Here is a 20,628-nt window from a genome sequence, read left to right as displayed (position 1 = left end):
AAAGGATAAGATGTCTACGTCAAATCAGATTTTAACATCCAGTTTAAAGAATAGGAGCAACTTCTTCAAGAAAAGGATTAAACAAATGATCTTGTCAGTGTAGAAGAAAACACAAAAGGGGAAAGAGCAAAACAGATTGGTTGGAACATAGCCAATATTAAATATTTATTAAAGAACCCTCTAAACAAGAACTAAATCACTAATTGCACCTGCACTGGTAACACTCAGCACTTCCTCCAAATCCCATCCCTTCTTCAAAATGCTTGGCTGGGAAGAGTTGTTCCTTTTCTTTCTCTATTTGTAACCTGGCTTCCTGCAAGACTGAGCGAGTCTCTTCATTTCAGCGCCTCTTTCCCCTCCCTCTCCCCTTTTGTTTTGGCTGTTTAGCTTTAGGACTTGGTGGGTGGCTGCTTGTTGGTTTTATTTCTTATTGGGATTTTTTTTTCATGGGGCAGGGGGGGGACTGTAACTTCTATTTGGCATTGGACTTCAGTCTTCAGCTCTCGAGACAAACTGATTGGGTGGGAATCTTGGCTTAAATTCTAATGTAAATGTTTCAAGTATTCTTGGTTTCAGAGAAATTTTAAAAATGTAACATGAATCCCTGAAAGGCTTAAAAGAAAAGGGCAAAAGGCAAGTTATAAAAAAGTCAATTTAAGTCCCTATTTTTTTTTAGGTAAATCTTCTTTAGGCAGAAGAGCTGTTTCATGCATGAGCTGTACCGCCTGGGGCAATGGGACAAACCCATCGTCTGGGTTTAGAAATGCTGGAACAGCCACACACTGTGTTTTCAGGCTGTGACTGGCATTAGCAAGATTCAGACTTCATTAGGAAGCAAAAAAATAATCTTAACTTTGTCCCTGCCAGGAACTTTCTGATGAAAGCCTGCCTTGAGTAAAGGCTGAGTAAGAGTTTCAGGGCCTGGTGACACATATGTGCTTAAACACTGATATACACATACATACGTGTGCGTATGTCTGTGTGTTTTTAATATGTTTTCAGAAATCCAGTTTCCTGTTGGAAAATTCAAAGACATGAAAAACCCACCCATAGACAAATCAGTTACATATTCTTTACTTCTCAAGCCAAATTTTCCCGGAGATATATAATGAGATTTTACATACTTTGTGCCTCACTGACTAATTAGATCAATGCAGGCTACTCCCCCCCGTCCCTCCCTTTTCGTTGTAGGGACTTTCATTGCCTGTAGCTACACAAGCGTGGTTGCTTTTGCCAAATATTTGGAGATACTGCTAATGGCTTCATTTGAACTTCACATTGCTGCATTTAAGTACGGAGGATGGGGGCTGTGTATTTTAATCCATATTGTGATTGCTTTGAAGTTGTTTGTAATGAGGAGCGTTTGTATTTATATATCAGAGCTGTTATAGGAACTCGTGATTCCCAAAGGATTACATTTCCACTATCAAACAAACACAGTGTATACTTAGGAGGGGGAATACATCTAGAGGTCAATTTTCCACTCCAGCTACAGTGTTCAGACTCTTTCACAGCTCTTTCCAGCCACAGATTCAAGCGCTCTGTACAAAAAGCTATCAGTTATCTGTCCTGCAAGCAGGGAAACTGAGTCAGGAATCTACCACACACTGCAGTAGGTCAGACAAAGTGCTGATGCAGCCAGCAAAGCTGCAGGATGCCCTGCTGCCTCCACACTGACAATGCTAACACACATTCTGGAGGGGGAAAAAAAAGGAAGAAAAAAGCACAGGAAGCACCAGAAATAAGAATCCATAGTTTTCACATCCCTAGCAGCCAGGACACAAAGAACAAAGCTGAGGGGGAGATTTGGCTGAAGATGTTTTTAAAAGAAATCACAGAATCACCAAGGTTGGAAAGGACCTCCAAAATCACCCAGTCCAACCATCCACTTTTCACCAATATTTCCCTTTAAACTGCATCCCTCAGTACAACATTTAAATGCTTCCTGAACACCGCCTGGGGTGGTGACTCCACCACCTCCTCGCAGGCAAATACAAGTAATATTTAGCTCTCTGTCACTCCTCCAGCTTCCAAGTGCCGCAGAGCTTTGTGCACCAGTGCCAAGTAGAGACAAACTTTAAGCCCACAAGCTACACTACCTTTTTCTCCCTTTAGAAGCTGAAAGTCCTCTTACAGATTATTACACTCTTGATAGCAGGCATTTACATCAGCATCAAGAACTCAACTCACCCACACCAAACAAGAGAATGAAAGCTCATTGCTAATCTCTCCAAGGTGGAGATGGCTCTTTAAAAAAATAAAATAAGTCAAATGACATTTCCAGAGCAGCTCACTTCCATGTCAATCAAAGCCCAAATACCAGATTCTTAAATGTATGAAAGCCCACAAAGTAAATCTGCCTAACCAAATTGAGTTTCATCTCCCAGTGGTCCTTCTGAGAATGCTGCAGCAGCCTTTATCATCTTAGTTTCATGAATTCCTGTTAGCCTCGTTTAAACACTTTTATCATGAGGATCCTTAAAAATTACAGTATCTGACCCCTTGCACTATGAGAACAACTTTTTAGAGCACTTCATGGGCTCTTCAGGGTACTGAAAAGGAAGCTCTGGAGAGCTTCCACGAAGAACAAAAGTTCTGCTTAGCCTACATCCTTGTCTCCCTTCATATTTATTCCGTTCTGCGTTGACCAATTTGGTTATTTACTACAATTACAGTATGCTGGTGGGAAGAAAATAGCTGGGTGAAAGTGCAGGGGAAGGGAACGAGAGCTATCTTGTTACAGCACTCCCGATCTGGTAAGAAAGGACCTTCTACTGTTCAACATCTCTCAGCACCTTCTGAAGTCTCACCACAGCCATAGAGGGCATGCAGTTAATACCTGGAGAACGCGGATGCTACTGTCTGCCACAACTGCACTGTTCATGTATGAGTATGAGAAGATTGGAGTTTTTCTCTGACCCAGCAGGGGTAAGATATTATAAGCACTCTTCAGACACTGTAAAACTCTTCTTTATTCAGGGAACACAGATGCCATCTGATTAAATCCTGCTGCTGGGCTAAATAATATCATCTTCATTGCCTCCTAACTAAGGGGCAGTCTCACTCTGGCACTGTTTGATGTTGGATACCTCCACAATTGGTCTGTGAGGCACAGTAAGCTCCAGATCCTCAACACAGGATAGAAAATCCTAAAATCTCACCCCTGTTTTTACTAAACAAGGCTGAAAAGTAGAGAGAGTACCCTAAACAGAATAACAGACCAAAGTAATTGATTTTCTTCTCTAAGTTACTGAGTCGACATGAAAGAACAGCATTTCTAACAATGGTTCCCTGTGTGTACTGGAAACGTACACATTTTCTGAGCCTGAGGACATGGAAGGAGGCAGCCACTGTGACTACAAAAATATTGGTTTCCTGTTTAAATTTGGGAGCGTAGCTGGACTTGATGGTTTATCATCTGCGGGATTTCTCTAGGTAGGGGGAATGTTTGTTTGTGTTAGGGATAAGGCTGTTTTCTGATCTGGGTTACGCTGTTTATATTTGTCAGTTTTATTCTGATTGTGAGTCGAAAAAAAAATCAAATAGAATCATTTACTCAAACACTGCCTGCAGTGAATCTGTTCACTGCACCCAAGGCCAATTACTGTTAAAAAAAAAAAAAAAAGAGAGAAATGGTTGCTTCCACATGAAAGATATTTCAAAAATGTTGGAACCGCCTGGACTGTGCAGCTGTTAAACAACCACTGCTCTCAAACTACTGTCAGATACCAAAAGGAAGTTACTCTCAGAAAGTAAGTTGAAGCCGATTTGATCAGAAATAGGAGACTTCCCATGACATTCCGCTGCCTGTATCTTAATGCCACCATGAGCTCCCACTGTATACCCATGAGAGAGACTCGTATCCACCCCTTGGCTGTGAACAGCTGGCACTGCCCACTCCCTTGGTTATCTAAGGCACTGTGGGAAGCAACTGCTATACAGAGAAAAAATACACGCATAAACCTGGGGTGACAACTTTCACCCCTTTATCTGGAAAGACACAAGGGGGAGAAGCTGAGAAGCAGCACGCCTTTGACTTGTCTAACATTCACATCTCCTAAGCAGCAGAAATCTGAGAGTTTACCAAAATCAATTTCACTTCTCTCTTTGCTGGGGTCTGTAATGGACAAGCTCAAGACCATGCACTTTCAGACACTGAGACTGAAGACTACAGTGGTTCTCAAGCTGATTCATCAGTGAAGTAGTTGTTTCAAGTTCCAGACTCACAAGTTATCAGAATCAAAGTTATCACTGTTACTAGATAACATTGATAACTTGTGCCTAACCTGCTAACATAAATGTGTCAAACCTTAATACTGTACATACATCTACATACACGAATGTGCAAAAACCAGTTCATTCCAGTTACACCTTCCCTGCAAACTTTTGCCATAGTATGGTGGAAATGAAAAACATGGGACTTTCACAACAACCTCCACTGCAGCTTGATTTGTGGAAAAATCATCTTAACCCATCCCACTTCAGAGACTGGAAAGTTTTGACATATTTAAGAACTTAGTCTGTCACTCCAAAACCAAATGGTTTATGTCAGTCTCTAGCAAAATTTACCTCTGATCTCAGCCCATCTTTTTCCCCTTCCAATCCTCATTGGCAATCTTCTTTTGAGAATCATTTGCTAAGTGTTTCTAATTTCTTCCAAAAGATCAAAGCAAGTTGGGAGAATCACAAGCAAAAAAACTTTAACTTTGAATCCACAAAGCTATTCTGTGCTATCAGGGACCTTATTAAAACTGGAGGTTCAGATTTGAAACCTAGGAAATGGATAATGATGACAAAGTAATGCAAATTTTACTCAGTTATTACAGCTGCTAAGTAGCAGCTAGCACTGATTTAACACAATTGTAGGGATAAAGTAATGATGTTCCCTACCTTCAAAGCTCTCCACCTTTGTAGAGGCAGGGAGCAAGGAGGATTTGCCTTTCTCTAGAAGGAAAATACTTGTGTATCACCGCCTCTCAGGATGCTCTTAACAAGTCAACGCAAAATGCAGCACCTGCCTAGGAAGTAATAGTCAAATCTTAAGACTGGACTCTCTTAAATGTCTTCTGGGCCATCAGAACACCACTAGGCTTCAACAGAAAAGGCTATCAAGTTCCATAATTACTACTCTGGAAAGAACTTCAGATGATCCTGGCTCCTGCTGTACTGGTTCCTTATACTGGTTTAGCACTAGCAAGAACCTTGCTTTAGTTGGTATTTTTGTGCAGACAAAACCCAAAATTTTCTCTTTCTAATGCTCATGACAAATATTTAATTCCCACTTTAATAGAGACGTGCATTTCTGTGCTTTCAGCCCCGGTCCTGCTTCTCACTGCATCATACAGGTAGTAGGCAGCTCTATATTCAAACAGGCTGTAGTTTCTCTTTCAAGAAGTCTGAAATAATTTAAACATGCACAATCTGTAAATATTCTGGAAGAAAACTTCTCTGACAACAGACCTGGATAGAGATGACACAATCAGGGAAAGCAGAGAACTCTGTGAAAAAGTAGCATAAATACTTTGTCTCTCAAGGCAGGGAGAAGAAAACAAAACACCCAAAGCCAACAACCATTAAACCACCAGCTCATTAAACATTTCACAGCCTTCAGTATCACAACCAGAAATGAAAACATGGATTTTTTTAAGTTCATACACATTCCTCCACACTGTGCTCCTTTCTGGCTGCACTGAAGATGACTAATCAGCACGTGACGAGCAAAGTGGATGAACCTAATACTGCCACAAAGACTGATGGCTCCCACTGCTATCCTAAGTAAGAGTATGAGATTCATACGAGAGACTGGACAGCAAAATATCAACCACCTAGAGAATATTCCCTTCTAGCCCCAGATCGAGTTAACCTTATGACTCCGCACAAACAAGTAATGCAGACCAAGTACAAATTAAAAAAGGATTTTCTGCATCAACTCAGACCACTGATCTTATTCAGTGCTGTGACTCCAGATGCAGCCAAGTTGAACACATCTTCTCAGTTATATGTTAGAAATCCCCTGACACCTACAGGTGTGCAGCTGATCACACTACCTTGTGGGGTCAGAATAAAGAAAAGTAAAGCAAAGCAAAAAAAAAGCAGCAACAAATAGACAGAAATACGTGGTAACAATATTATTCAAGCAAAAACACCGTTTCAATTTATCTCACATCACCGGAAAAGACAGTTCTATAGTTAATACCGCTTTAAGCCTCTAACAGTTGAGATTCAAATTGCAAGTCTGTTGGTTGCACATGGCAGCAAAGAATTCAGATGAGAATCAAACATGCACTGCTTTTGGGTTAGGAAAAGCTCACAAGGAAAGAGCAGAAGGGAACTTGAGGAGGTGAACTAGAAGACTGTCTGTGTACTATTTGTAAAACCTACAGCACAATTTGTAAAACCTTCACTGTTGCTATCTGAGTACAGGGAGGGAAGCCTCAAACCAAAACAGATCTTTCATTGTAGACATTTATGATGCATTAAAACTGGAATGTAAGCTCTGCTACGCAGATTGAACCATACACTTGTGTCTCAGTGAGAGAACCAGATGGTATAAGCCCACAGCGGTTAAATCACACAGTTTACTCCAGCAAAAGTCAGGCCTGGAAAGAGTAGTTATTCTAAATGATTGATATGAATTCAGTCATTCAGATTAATAGTAAAAAGCTGGGACTATAAACAACAACATGACTGTTTTCTAAAGCTGAAATCTCTCCCACGCTTTGCCTTCTAGGTGAGAGCAATGGGGTTTTCAGACATTCTAAATAACTCTTAATAATCTATATGACACAAAGAAGGTACTTTATGTTACACATGACTACCAAGGTTCTGATTATGCCCTTTTCAGCAACTTTGCTCTTCACATCAGTTTGGAAAATACACTTCATATTTTAACAAGGAATACAATCAGATTTAGAGCTAGAAGAAAGGGGCACTCTGTGCTTGCCAACCATTTAACAAACCATAATGTTTTGCTTTCCAAGATAACATACATTCATAATAGCAAATAAATATATATGCTCAAAGTTTTGTTTTTTTTTTTTAAAGTGGATGATCCAATATTCCAAATAATCAAACTAGTGGGCAACATAGTTAAAAATAAGGCTGTGCGTGTGTGTTTTAGCTGGAAGGTAACCATAGGTCAAGCAAGGAAGGAACTCAAAGGCAACTCAAATGAATAACTGGCAAAATATAACTAAGCAACCGCTTGTCTTTCCAAACCAAGATCTCTGCTCAAGGATATTATAAATGTCGAACACTCCATGAATCAAAGTCGCTTCAAAGAGGCAGATAAAAATTGCAGTAAAAGTACATTATATGAGGAGCTAAGATTAGAATAGTAGCAGGAAAATTTTACAAGTATGAATGGACAGTAGGGACATCTACAACGTGCCCTTAAACACTGGACAAAAGTCACCAGAGATGAGGCTACATGGAATGTGACAGAAAGAACCCACAACAACCCTGGCTCACAACAGGCTTCTGGGAGGAAAGGAAGAGGCAAGAGAAATACCTATACCAGCTGCAAACGCAGGAGGGTGGCTGGGGCCCATCTTGGATGAAAGAAGTCACCACAATAAAGAGGTGACAAGGAGAACAGTTGGTACACAGAAGGAAACCAACACACAGACAAAATGTAAAATGACAAGGATAATCAAGATGTCCTAAGTCAGGATTAAGAGAAGGAAATGTCTAACTTGAATACATATGTCCACAGCATTTATTAATACGTCCAGATATGAAAAAATCCTATTATAGTGACATTGATTGTGGGTCTTAGGCTAAGGAAATTATAATTTAGTAAACTGAAAGAAAATAAATTAAATATTATGGATGACTTGTTTTCTCTCCTGCTTGGAGACTTTCCTAGGCTTACTGAAGAGTATGCTTCTTTTTCTGCTTGCTTTTCCTTTCTAGTAGAAAGGGCCATTACTGTATATACAATCCTCTTCTACTTCTTGTTTATCCATTGTTTCGGTCATTTTTTATATTTACACTAATGAAAAAAACCTCACACTACAAATCACACTTACAGAATTGCAGGGGTTGGAAGGGACCTCAAGTGATCATTGAGTCCAACTCCCCTACTAAAGTAGATTCCCTACAGCAGGTCACACAGGTGGGCGTCATTCATCTTTAAACACTCCTGTTAAGTGAAAAAGAAATCCAGTAGTCATGGAACCAGCAATGCAAGGGGTACATGAATGCCATCGTTAAGACTTTAAGAACTTAAGAACCAGGAAAAAAAGTCCAAAGAAGGCTACCCTTGCTAGATTTTAGAAGGCAGAAAACTATGTGAAACAAAAGGTCTGAGGAGAAAATTAGAAGCAGCTTTCAAAATAACACACAAAATAACAAAACAGCACTGTGTTAGGAAAGGAAGGGGGAAAGAGGGGGGGGGGGGGGAAAGGGAGAAGAAAAAACTGGGGGAAAAAAAAGAAAAAAAGAAGCCAAGCCAACAGTTTGAGTGGTAGGATATGTAACACTGCCAACTCAAACCCATCAAACATTTTCCTCCTGTCCACTCTGCTGCTTCTCTTAATGCTACAGAACTTCTGAAAAGAGGAACAAGAAGAAAAATGATTGTGCTAAATTTGCATAAGTGCACAACATGGGAGATTTATGAGCATTTATAACAGCCAAATCAGCCAAACAAATTGTCTGCAGAAATGCAACAGTAAGCTATTGGGGTTCTTATGTCGGTAACATCAGAAGTCTGCGGGGAGAATCAAATCTTTTATTATAAAAATCAATCACAATTCCCATTCTGTTCCTCAAACCCTAAAAAACCTGAGTGCCACTAATTTAGCCTTCTTCCCCAAGAATGAATCCCAGATAAAAAGGAGCCGACAGCTGGAGCAGAGCCAAAGGAAAGCTTTCAGGAGCAAAAACGCAGAGAACAATGTTTGCTCTGCATTCGGAATTTTACACGAAACTCTGCACAGAGAAGACGGGCATATCTGGCTACACGGCTCAGAATATACATTTATTACGGAGAACGCTGCCTTTAAAAGGAGAAATAAATTAGAGATTAACGCCTTTTATGCGAGCTGCGAGAAGAAGAATTCCTGGAGCAATTCAATTCAGCACAAGGAACAAGGTTTCTTTCAAAAGTCACCCTTTACTGGGAAGGGCGCTTCTTTGCAGGGAGCCTGAACTGAGAAATACACAGCTCCTAGCTTTCTATTTATAGTCATTCAGGCAGTGAATAGTCTCATTCCAAATGCCACAAGGCATACTCACAACCTTTTATTCCAGAGACCTGATTTGTGTTTCATTTCAAAAGTCCAGCGCTATGAAAAAAGAGGGGGAGGGAGGAGAGCAGCAGCAATGCAACAGGCAACAGAAACACTTTCTCAACTTTTCCTTTATGAAGCGGCTGCTAGAATGTGGAAAAGAGTTTTTCAGAAGCTTCCCTATGGGAAGGAGAAATGTAGGAGCTTTGGAAGCGCATGCATTTTTCGCTCATTAACATGGAATACCAACGCCCCGCAATTTAAGCGAGTCTGGGGGAAGGAGGAAAAGGAGTGAGGGGTGAGAGCATTTCAATTACTTGGCTTTGAAGGACCCTTCTGAATGAGAAAGAGACAGAAAACACTTGTCAAATGCAAGTTCAAGTGAAAGCCACTTCTGCCAATGAAGTGTGCAGATGGCCGTGGGGGTTCCACTGAACCCTAACTGGGCTTCTATTATGTCTTTATTGCTCACAAAAAGGCAAGGGTCACCTTCAGTTTAGAATAAGTTAGCTTCCTTTCCCACAGAATGACTCCGGTCAATCAAGCCAGCAAAGGAAGTCTTCCTTTGAGTGACTGCTATCCCATCAGTATACTGAAGAATTTTTAGAAAGGCTAAATAGACACAAAAACCTTTGGTTTCATCTACACTACAGACATTTATAAGAAAAATTTCCCACCACTGCAGGCAACGTCGGCAGTCCTAGGGTAGGTTGGTCGTGGCCATCACAGGAATACATCAGATTTCTCTCGTCAGGGCCAGAAGATACAAATCTAAAATCAGTCCTCGCTACTTGATAAGATGTGGCACAAAAAGCAAGTTCTACGTTTCTGCTCTTAGTATGCACTCTTTAGAAATGTGAAAATCCCTATTCTGCATAGCATCGGGGTTCCTTTTCCTAATAGCATCCAGGTTCATGCATTTTACAACCCAGTGCTCCAGGAATCCTGAGGCAGGCACGTGGTGACTTCTGCCATCCAGCAGCTGCACTGTGCGCTCCTTGGTGTAATGCAATGGAAGAAGAGCAGCTTTAGTGGCCAACTTCACTTATGGAAAAAATCACATTGAACAGAAAAGAGTCTAACAGAGACTAAGTGACACTAAAGCTGGACTAGAAGAATGCTAAAATTTGTGTCCATGGCACTAAACTGCATTCTTCATTTGAAAAGCTCACACCTAATATCAATAAACAGCAGAAAGGGTGCGGTGTCCTCCCAGCGGTTTCAAAGGATTAAATATAGAAAAGAGAGTTCCAGACACTGAAAGGTCAAGCATCTTCGGTACTTTCCTTCAATAATAGCAATAGAAAAATAGTAGTTGGGAAAAGATTTCACACCAGGGAAAAGTCAGTTCCCAAGCCACAGTGACAAATAAACCTGATCATCTGGTAGGGTGCACTGTGCATACTGACACAATTTTCCCTAAGACAGAAGCAAATGGCTCTTGACCCTGGAATAAAGCAATATCTGTGGGGGTCACAACTCCTGGGCAGCAGCTCCTTATCTTCCTCCCAGGTCAGGGGTGAGCTGTATGGCAATGCTCTGTATTATTCTTGGGAAAGAGAGACAGGAGACACTAGTAATTCTATGCTAGAAAATGCATTACGTTCTTGTAGGTAGAGAAGCCTTGATACAGCTAAATACAAAAATCTGTCTTTTAAATACAGAAAGCAATCTCCGCAGGGGCAGCAAAGCAGAATTCTCTCCCTAGCAGAGTAGTAAAGGGTGATTTGACAGTAGATAGCCCAAAATAATTCTTTAATGAGAAAGGAGAGCCTGAAGTATGGAAAACTCAAATAATTCTTCAACATCACAGTTAAATACATCCTCAGGATTTCCTCTTGATAAATATAGCAAAAAGTTGCACATACAGAAGTAATTCCTAAGCATTCTGCAAAGACCGAATTTAGATGCTGCCTGTCCCATTACAGAAGTAGTACAAAACAATACAACCCCTGGAAAACAGACAAGATTTAGAGGTTTTTATGACTGTTCAGCAATCCTAATAGATCAAACAGTTGTAGAAGAAAATAATACTAGTACAGATTCCACTGTAGAAAGACTGAGGAGTATTTAAATGGCATTTACAAGTATTTGTGGATTTTCAACTTTGAGGATGCTGGATGAAACATCAAGCTTAGAATCCCTGATCAGAAACATTCTATGGAGGGTCCTCTTTCAATCAAATAACTATTTGAGAATCCTCTCCTAGTGCATTATGGGGTACAACTAACACAGCCCACATCTTCTCACGTACTCTCTACTTGCGAAATGAAGCCCAAGCTTCTGCAGAATGGAGCTATGCTGCAAGGCTGGTTTTGCTTCACTTCTTCACAGACTAACATTTCTGGTTATTTACAAAGGTGAAAGCGAGGTCAACTAGTATGAACTTTGCACTTGGAGCAGACAGTACTGAACTCTTTGGTGGTTTTTCTTTTCAGTTTCTGGAAACTGGGAAAAGGAAGGAAGAGGGAAGGTTAATTCAGTAGCTCAGCACAATCCTTAAGAAAAAAAGTTTCCTGACTACAAAACAGGTTTGCCTTTACTGTGGAAAAACCCATTTATGTTGTAAGGGACACCAAACAGCAGACTTCACCCCTGATGTGTAAGCTGTCATTTCAGTGCATTGGGTCTAGAACACAGATAAAAGAACTAGGGTCTTGAATTTGATTTTAAGTTGAATGGGAAATCTAGCTTAAAGAACTAAGAACACACTCACGGCACCACAGGCTGCTGAGATTTCACTTTCTTCAGCTGCTACCACACTTGGTAAGAGTCCTCTTGAAAGCAAACAAATCCCATGTGGTGCATAGTATAAAATAATACATGGAGATTCCTAATTAAGCAGTAGGCAATTTATAGACAACTTGGCCCTGCATTTTGAAGCATGGAGCTAGAAGGCTCTATGCTCTTTTAGTAGGATGTATCTGTTAGCAGGTAGAGGCTGACTATATTTCTGCATACCAGAAAGAGGCAGTCTCACACCAGGAAATCCTAAACCAGAGTCCATCTCAGAAATATCTAACACAGACAGAGAGTTTAAATTCATTAGAAAGTTTTAGGATCTGAAACTGTTCAGCAGTCTGACCTTCAGAAAATTACAGTGTACTTAGCAGTCTCTGCTCCAAACTAGAGACTGGTGTGCACAGGGTTCAATCAACTATAACATCACTTTTTGGGTAAAAAGCCAGTTAAGGATAGTTCCAAAAATATTAATGCAGAAATCTGAAAATTTTTCAGCAGACAAAGCTGAGACTCCAACAACATCCTGGCCAGACTCAAATGAGGTGAAGTTTGAGGTCAGGGAGGTTTATCTTGACTGCAAACCTAGTGATGAGGCTGGTGGTGCAAATGAAGCGCTGCAAATAGGCAGAAGAAAGACTGAGGGATCCTGAAGATGAACAAATAGAAGACACTCGTCCCCTTCTTTCTTCTTCCTAAAGATGCAGACCCTCTTTTCACTGAAGTTCTTCTAGGCTTGGTATCATTTTGTAGAATTAGTATTGTTAAAGCACTGAAGTAAAAATTGCAGCTTTCTTCCCTCCCAGAAAGCTTGTTTCATTCCAGCAATGTCCCACTGGGAAGAGCAGTCACAACCAATTTGTCATCAGGCATAAAGTCCAATAACTGCCATAAAATTATGACAGTATTTCAAGACAGCCCTTTCCTCAAATGACTCCTCCTATCCACTCCACAGTGACCACTGTGGCTGCTGGCAAAAGTTTGGTCCCACACTCACTAATATAGATTATTCCCCATTTAGAACCCTGGAAGATAGTTATACACATGGTTCTTTGGACACTGCTGCATACCTGGTGCCCATGCAAAAACAGAATACAGAATATTTCCCATAGAGTTTACTACAGTGCACTACCTTTTCGATCCCTGAGCAGGAAATGCCAAAGCAAAGATTTATACTCTAATGTATCAGTTAGAACTTCTAATCTATAAATATTGCGCTTTTGTGTGTGTGTATAAAATGGCTGAAAAACAAAGTGTAATGTGTGAAGTATACTCAGACTTGAATAGAAAGCACAGCTATAAACTGGATTGCTAACTTTTCTGTATGATCCACTTCTGCACAGACTACTCTGGTGTAAGCAGCGCCTTGTTCCAAATGGCATCTTATGGTGTTTAAGCAGCATACTGCTAACAACAAAGAAATTATAAAGCTGGTTTCTTTAAATTTCAAGGACGGCTCACATATCTACATCTTGGAAAATGTTTCATGGAGTTCCAGGACTGACAGCTGGTGCCGACTTACACTTCGGACGTGAACATCCTATTGTAAAGAACTACTGCACTTAATTATAAGTCTTCTGCAAAGATAAATGAAGGATAGCAGCTGGGGGGTGGGGAGGTGAGTAGGACTAAGGAAGTTGCCAGAAGTCTGCACAACGTTTATTCCAGGAATATTGCACAAACTGAAGTAAAACGCATACCTAATAAGCGGCACCTGAGAATTCTGTAATTGCTCATTATGCAATTACACCTGGGGCGCTTTAAGCAAATACTGAAGGAATAACACACGGGAAACACGGCTAACCACAAAATTGTTTTTTAAGGAGAATTAGGAAATTCTACACGTGGATGCCATTGGGCCTTTGCTTCTCTCTCTGCTGGAACCCTGTAATCCTTATTAATCTACTGCTCATTCCTGGAAAGTACCTTTTCCCGGTCAGTAAAATCCACATTTCTGTTGGATTACTCCGTGCACCCCTTACTCACAGCCCAAGCTGTGTGGACAAACACATGATTTCAACAGACATGACTCAAAACTCAGTATATATTTTTCCTTGCCTCGGACTCTGCCAAACCAAGCACAAATTTAAAAAGCTGGGAACAATGTTACCACGGGGTGCCAAATTTGCAGTGAAAGCCCCATAGGCTGCTGTCACGCAAAGTCTGACGAGCCTTGCCAAATGGTTTCTTCAGGATACAAACTGCTTGTGGAGTGACTGGGCCCTTTGTATTGCAGCTGAATGCTGCAGATGGGAAGGTCTCTGTCAGGAAAGAGTAACTGCTGTTTTCACGGCATGAAGTTTTAGACACACAAATAAGAACATACTCTCCTGGTACAGAACACTGCTCGGCACCCTGAACAGCTCTGCAGCGTTTCTTTTCTATTTGCTGAAGAGTGCACGCAGAAGCAATGTCACAACTTGTTAACAAAGAAAAAGTGTTTAAAAAAACAACAACAACAAAACAAAGGAATAACCAGACGTTCATTTCAAACCCAAGGTCTAGCAAAAACAGCACCGATGCCCCAGGCTTATCAGTTTTCCAAGCTGTATGAAGTTGAGTCACTTCTTTAAGAACCTGGGACACAAAGAGGCCTTCCTGCAGATCTAAAACACCAGAAAAAGCAGAACATTGAGCAGAGAAATGCACAAGCACACACATGCATTTTACCTAAACGTAAGACAGTTGGATAGACAGCACACAATGAAAGCAATTCTGATCTACAAGTAGTTTCTGAGATAACTAGAGAAAACTCTACATGCTTATACAGGGCATTTTTTACACTTACAGGCATCAGGCTTAACTACTTTTCCCATGGACAGACTAAGCACAATTACATTCTGCAAAGCAGCAGAGATAAAGCTTTCATTCAGCTTTGCAAGTTGTACAGTGTAAACTGGGACACTTCGAGACTGGTGAAACTGGCTGGATAGAGGACAATAGAGGAGATGAGAAATTCTCCTTTACCTCATGCATCTCTCCTGTTAATCTCTGGCCTCCAGATATCCAGTTAGCTAGTTTTTGGTTTTGACAAACAGTAGACAATATACTCACACAGACAGAACAACCCACCAAGACACACTAGCTGTGCTGGCGTGCCATTTAAATGCTCTTGGCAAGGAACACACACATGAGAAGAATGAGTTTGTGTTGAACTGAAGAAAAGCTTCAATAGAAAGTACAGATGGGAATGTCCCACCTCATATACCATACAGCAAGACTTGACATGTACTTTGGCTAGCAGGGTAGTGCTAAGTATGGCTTACTGGGAAAACCTATGGTACTGAAGGAAGCTCTCAAGCATCAAAGTGCTTCAGGAAAAAACTAGGGTTGCAAATATGTCAAGATAAACAAGAAATGTGAAATAAAATCCGTTAGATAAACCACAGATATTCTGAAATATTTCACCAGCGTGATTTTTTGATCTTTTAAGGAGGATTAATAAAAATAAGCCTTATTGGAGACCAACGTGGAGACAGCCAATACCTGAGCTGTGTCAATAGCCACTTAAGTCATGCAGCTCTTTCCCAAGTGAGCAGAATATAAATGCCTGGCACATATTCCAGAAGGGAAACTGGAAATTTATTTTCTAATGGAAGTTCTGCTTTAGACATTTACCATTTCTCCTGATAGCATGCCAGTGCCATTTTAACTCACACAGCTGCACAGTACCAGTCCAGAACAGACCACAACATGCCCCTTCCCAGCACCAGTCAGAGCCCCAGGCAAGCATCCATGATATTTTTACCATTATGTCCTAAAGGGTCCTATTCATGTATTTGTAAATGTCTGAAGGAACCTGGCTAACAAGCAAAAGTAATTTCTTAACATGAAAACAAAAAGTGTAGGAAAGAACAATCCAGCGAGAGAGAACAGTGATTTTAAATGAGAATATTTACACCTGTTTTAATCTAAGAACACGTGAACTCATTGCTAGAAACACGGAGATTTAAATATTTAAACCTTTGTGCTAACAATTAAAACTGGGTTGCACAATATACAAAACAAAACCTAGAGATGTCACAATATTCTGTTCCTAAGACCAAGTGAACTACCCTCCTCTCTATTTTTGCAAGCTGCAGAGAACCACAAAAAGTATAATAAGCACAAGAAAAACGGAGGGAATAAAAAGCCCTTACTTTGGCTTCTCTGATTTTCCTAAACTTTGATGCCAAACCAAACAGTACCATTGGCTTCACTGTCTTACAATGAAGTAAGACAGACCGAACAGACAGCTTAAACCAGTGAAATGAATTGCACAATTTCAGTTCCAGCTACAAAAGGTGGAATCTGGAATGTTCTCTTTCCTACAGTCTGAAAGGTAAGGAGGGAGAGGACTGCTCCACAAGTCATCAAGCCCAGCACACCAAGTCACTGCCAAACATTCAAGTTCCATGTCTGAAGCTAGCAGACAGTCCTAATTCCCTTCTTCCAGATGGCAAAAACTTCAGAGAGCACAGCCATTACCAATGGCCTCAACATTTATTTATTCTGTACATGCTATTACCCCAAATAAGGTAAAAACTCAACTGATTTCACAGGAGTAGGATGAATTTCTACCTTGCTTTTCTTCAGTATCTCTACAGAAAGAGACTTTTAACAGCATAGTCAGAACACAATCTCAACAAACTAGCTCATGCCATAGGAAGAAAACTTCATTATTATTTTAGAAAGAAGGGGGGGAGGTGAAAAAAGCTCTCTTTCTTTCTCACATTTTGGTTTGGCAATTCTATTTATGAATTTATTTCAATTAGCTGGGTTATTCCCCTTAATTTACTTTGAAGCCATTTCAAATTCCCTGGAGAATTCCCTTTTGAAATTAAAATACTCGGAGCTAATTATTTAGCACCTTTAACATTCCAACTGTTTTTCCAGCATCTTTGTGAAAGATAAACAACAACACACCACAGATAGCTCAAGGAACCTATTGCTACCGGATGCCCAGAGCACTAAAACAACATATTAAGAAGGAACATTTGTCAGTATGACAGCTCTAATAACAGAGTACGAATTCTTGAATTTGCCTGACCTCAGGTCATATCTCATGCTGCCATCCAAACCCTCAGATTAATCACGAGCTACTACAGAGCTAATTTAAATTGAGGTTCAAAATCCAATTTCTCCTTCTTTCTCAGAAATTGGAGCAAAAGAGACGAGTAACCAGGTGAACACTCCGGCATCTTAAGTAACTGTTCACAACTGATCAGGCCTTCTCACAACATCCAGCTGTATCCACACTCTTTTATTTTCTCTTGGAAAAAACCTCCTCTCTTTCCAACAGTCTCTCCAGCATCCTTATTTCCCAGCTAACATCATGACCATTCTGCTGGCCATAGAAAAGTAGTGGAAAGCTGACAACCACTTTGTGAGCTATCTGAGCACGTACCCACTAAGGTCAGTGTAGCAGCTCCTGAGATGCCTTCTTCTCTTTTTCTCACACCTCACCTTTATTCTTCTCAGCTGCCTCAAACTAAACAGACCAACTCACGTAAGTAAGCTTGCTCCTAATAATTGCCTTCAGCAATTTTATGAATGCATCCACATGGCATTTACAAAGAGGCTGCAGATCAATATTCCTTGACAACAAAACAGACCCATCCCCTTCTGCACCACAATATTAACAAGCTCTACAAATTTGCTGGATCACCTTCCAGACAAAAAACTTAATGCAGTGAAACACCAGAATCTCACGGACATTAAGAAGTCCAAATTGCCTTGCCCCAAAACTAGATTCCACATTTTATAGTTATTTAACTTGTCACCTTCTGTTCTCAGTGAAACTTAAGACTCAGTTCCCTGTAGTCTAATATCTGTGGCAGCATACTTCACAACTGCTGTTTCAGATTAAGATTTAATCATGGGATACTAAAACAAAAACAATGAGAAATAAAGGCATCTCCTTAGAAGAACATCTTAGAACATCTCAGGTTTCCCAAGTGCAAAAACAACTTTTCTTCCACGTATCTCTGGACAACACATAGTCATCAAGGTCCTGGTATAGCTCTCTAGGGCCTCCACATCCACCTTCTCCTGTACAAATCTTGCATTAAGTCTTTACATGCAGCAATTTCAGATGCTAGTTCCAAGCACCACAGACAAGGCAAAAGTTAAGGAGGTTATACCTGAATATCCCATCTGTTGCAAAGGCCCCAGATCAAACCTGAGTTTTCAAGCAATCAAATTATATTTCCAGCAATACAGGAGTTTCTAATTGGGTATTTCTTGACATAACATAGCACCTATTGCACACGTCTTCTGAAGCAATTAAACACTCGATTGTGCTTCCCCTCTTCTCAGATATGCCTCTTTTCATTAATTTTAGCACTATATTTAACAAGCAAAAGACTCTTCAAAAAATGGATGACTCCGAGACGCAAAGCTGCACATAATAACAGTACTTGTTTCCTTAAGAATGCCCATGGGATCAACTCTTACCTCAATTTTATCTGTTTTTGCATCTCCCCAGTAAAGTTTGTCCTCTTCAAGATCCAGTGCCAAGCCATTAGGCCAACCCAGGGATGTATTCACCAGAACTCTCCTCTCTGACCCATCCAAATAAGCACATTCTATTTTTGGACTTTCACCCCAGTCTGTCCAATACATGTAGCTGTAAAGAAAAGGGAAGAAACAGTCAATACACATAACCTGCAATAGAGAAAGTGTTAAGATCTGTTCTATTTTTGAAAGAACTTGCTAACTTTCTGCTTTCCAGACTGTAGCAACGATCAAGTTTAACTGTTAACTACACCAAAGTACTGAAAGCGTGCAATGCCCTGATTCTTTAATAACTATAATGCTGAAGATAAACAGAAAATAAAATTCAACCAAACACACAACACATTTTCATTTAAGAACACTGTGTTTAGCAGTCACCGTCTACATGCATAACATATGTACTTGATGGATGAAGCAAGGGAAAGCTCATCATGTCTAGAACAAAATGAACATTTGACAAATAATATATACATCATGTTGTAATTTGCAGCTTTTCAGTTTCAAGAGGGCACAGACTGGGCCCAAAAGCCTACTACTGCAGGGCTAACAATAAAAACAAAACTTACCCCATCACAGGATTGAGCACAATTGCACGAGGCTCATCTAGATTTTCTGATATAAGGATCTTTCTTGATGTCCCATTCAAACGGGTCACTTCAATGCGGTCTGTTCCAGTATCTGTCCAGTACAGGTTCCTTGCCACCCAGTCCACAGCAATACCATCTGGATGGTTGATTTCTGTGGTTACTAGAGTCTGTGCTCCGGAGCCATCAAGGTATGCCCGACGAATTGCCCGAACATCATCATCAGTCCAGTAGATGTAGCCTTCCACTGGATCATAGTCTATGGCAATTGCATGTCTGATATTGTCTATCTGCAGAATAATGTCAGTGAAATCTGGCATGTCCAAGGAAATCCTCCTCAAGTCAGTCCTCCTAGCAAGCAGCAACACTTCTTCAGCACCTGGTGAGAAAACCATTCATAGTATTGCTTTTTTTGTTGTTGTTAAAGCCTCAGCAACAAAGTTATTTCACTGCTAATGCAAACACTTAACACAACAGAGCAGCCTGTGAATTGCTGCTGTCAATATAATAAGGAGATCCAGCTTTCACTGAACTACAGACTTGTCAGAACAGGGAGCTATCCTAAACACTTCTCAACTAGCTATTTGTGCTGGCACTCTTATTTCACAACGAAAACACATCTTTTCCAACCTCCCAGACTAACATGGAACACTGCACTCTCAATCTAGAATAAGGACATCCATGCAAGTAGTTAGCTAGTCAATTGATTTGCTTCAGATGAGCTGCCCTCCATTAGCCAAAGAAAAAACTACATGCAGGTGAATTCCTAAGGAGCACACCAACAGCCAGATCAAATGTATTTTGACACATGCAAACATGCAGCTTGCAGACACAAAGCTCCAGTTTCCACACAGTACAACCTGCCACATTCTCCATGGAAAAACAAGAACTGCACAGCACTGACAACTCTGTTTGTAGGGGTAAAATAGTGTTGGTGGTAACCAACATTTAACAAAGATTCCAAACCAATACTCATAAAGCCACTCTTTAAAAGGCTGCTGGTATCAAATCCCACCTGCGTCTCTGCCATTCCTCCAGGTACAAAAGATTTGAATTTTTTTTAAAGTATCAGCCACATAATGAATGCTTCTCCAAACTACTTTTTCCACCATCAAGAAAACAGTAATGGAAGAAGTTACAAAAGATAACCCAGGCTAAGCACAGAATAATGCCATTCCTTTCATTAGCATGGACCAAAACAGTAATTCAGTGGGGTTATGTCCAAATAGTTCATTGCATTATACTGAATTCCCCAGCTCAGCTAAACTTCCCACCAGCTGCATCACCACATTACACACGTTGTTTGACAGACAAACACTACATCATAAATAACAGAACTAACAGAAGGCTTCAGTATTTCACAAACAAATCACGTTAAGGATTTGTTCCAGACAGCCCAATAAGACAGCAAGTAACAGCTACAGCAAATACTTCTCATCTGGTCAAATCTGACACAAAACTAAGGCAATGGAATACTCTTCTCTCTCTTGTGCTCCGCCACCCCACTGCAAAGTTTTAATGCAGTAAAACAACCTGGAGCACACACATTTCAAAGACTAACAGAGCGTTCAGTAGTT

The 20,628-nt window shown here is 40.5% G+C and overlaps 1 protein-coding gene across 2 annotated transcripts in view; it reads right to left on the bottom strand.

Moving 5' to 3' along the window:
* LRP5 (LDL receptor related protein 5) overlaps window positions 1-20,628 on the bottom strand; it is a 118,939-nt gene that overhangs the window by 38,564 nt on the left and 59,747 nt on the right. For both annotated transcript variants that reach the window (XM_015863806.3, XM_015863807.3), the window contains exons 6-7: window positions 19,034-19,430; window positions 18,408-18,579 (exon numbers count right to left, since the gene is read on the bottom strand). In XM_015863806.3, coding sequence (XP_015719292.1) covers window positions 18,408-18,579; window positions 19,034-19,430 — 569 coding nt within the window. The remainder of the gene's footprint in view (window positions 1-18,407; window positions 18,580-19,033; window positions 19,431-20,628) is intronic.

This window comes from Coturnix japonica, chromosome 5 (genome assembly GCF_054131305.1).
Source record: "Coturnix japonica strain WE chromosome 5, WE-NBRP24, whole genome shotgun sequence".
NCBI lineage: Eukaryota > Metazoa > Chordata > Aves > Galliformes > Phasianidae > Coturnix > Coturnix japonica.
Note: the sequence above shows the minus strand (reverse complement) of the source record. Positions and strands in the feature narration are given on the sequence as shown.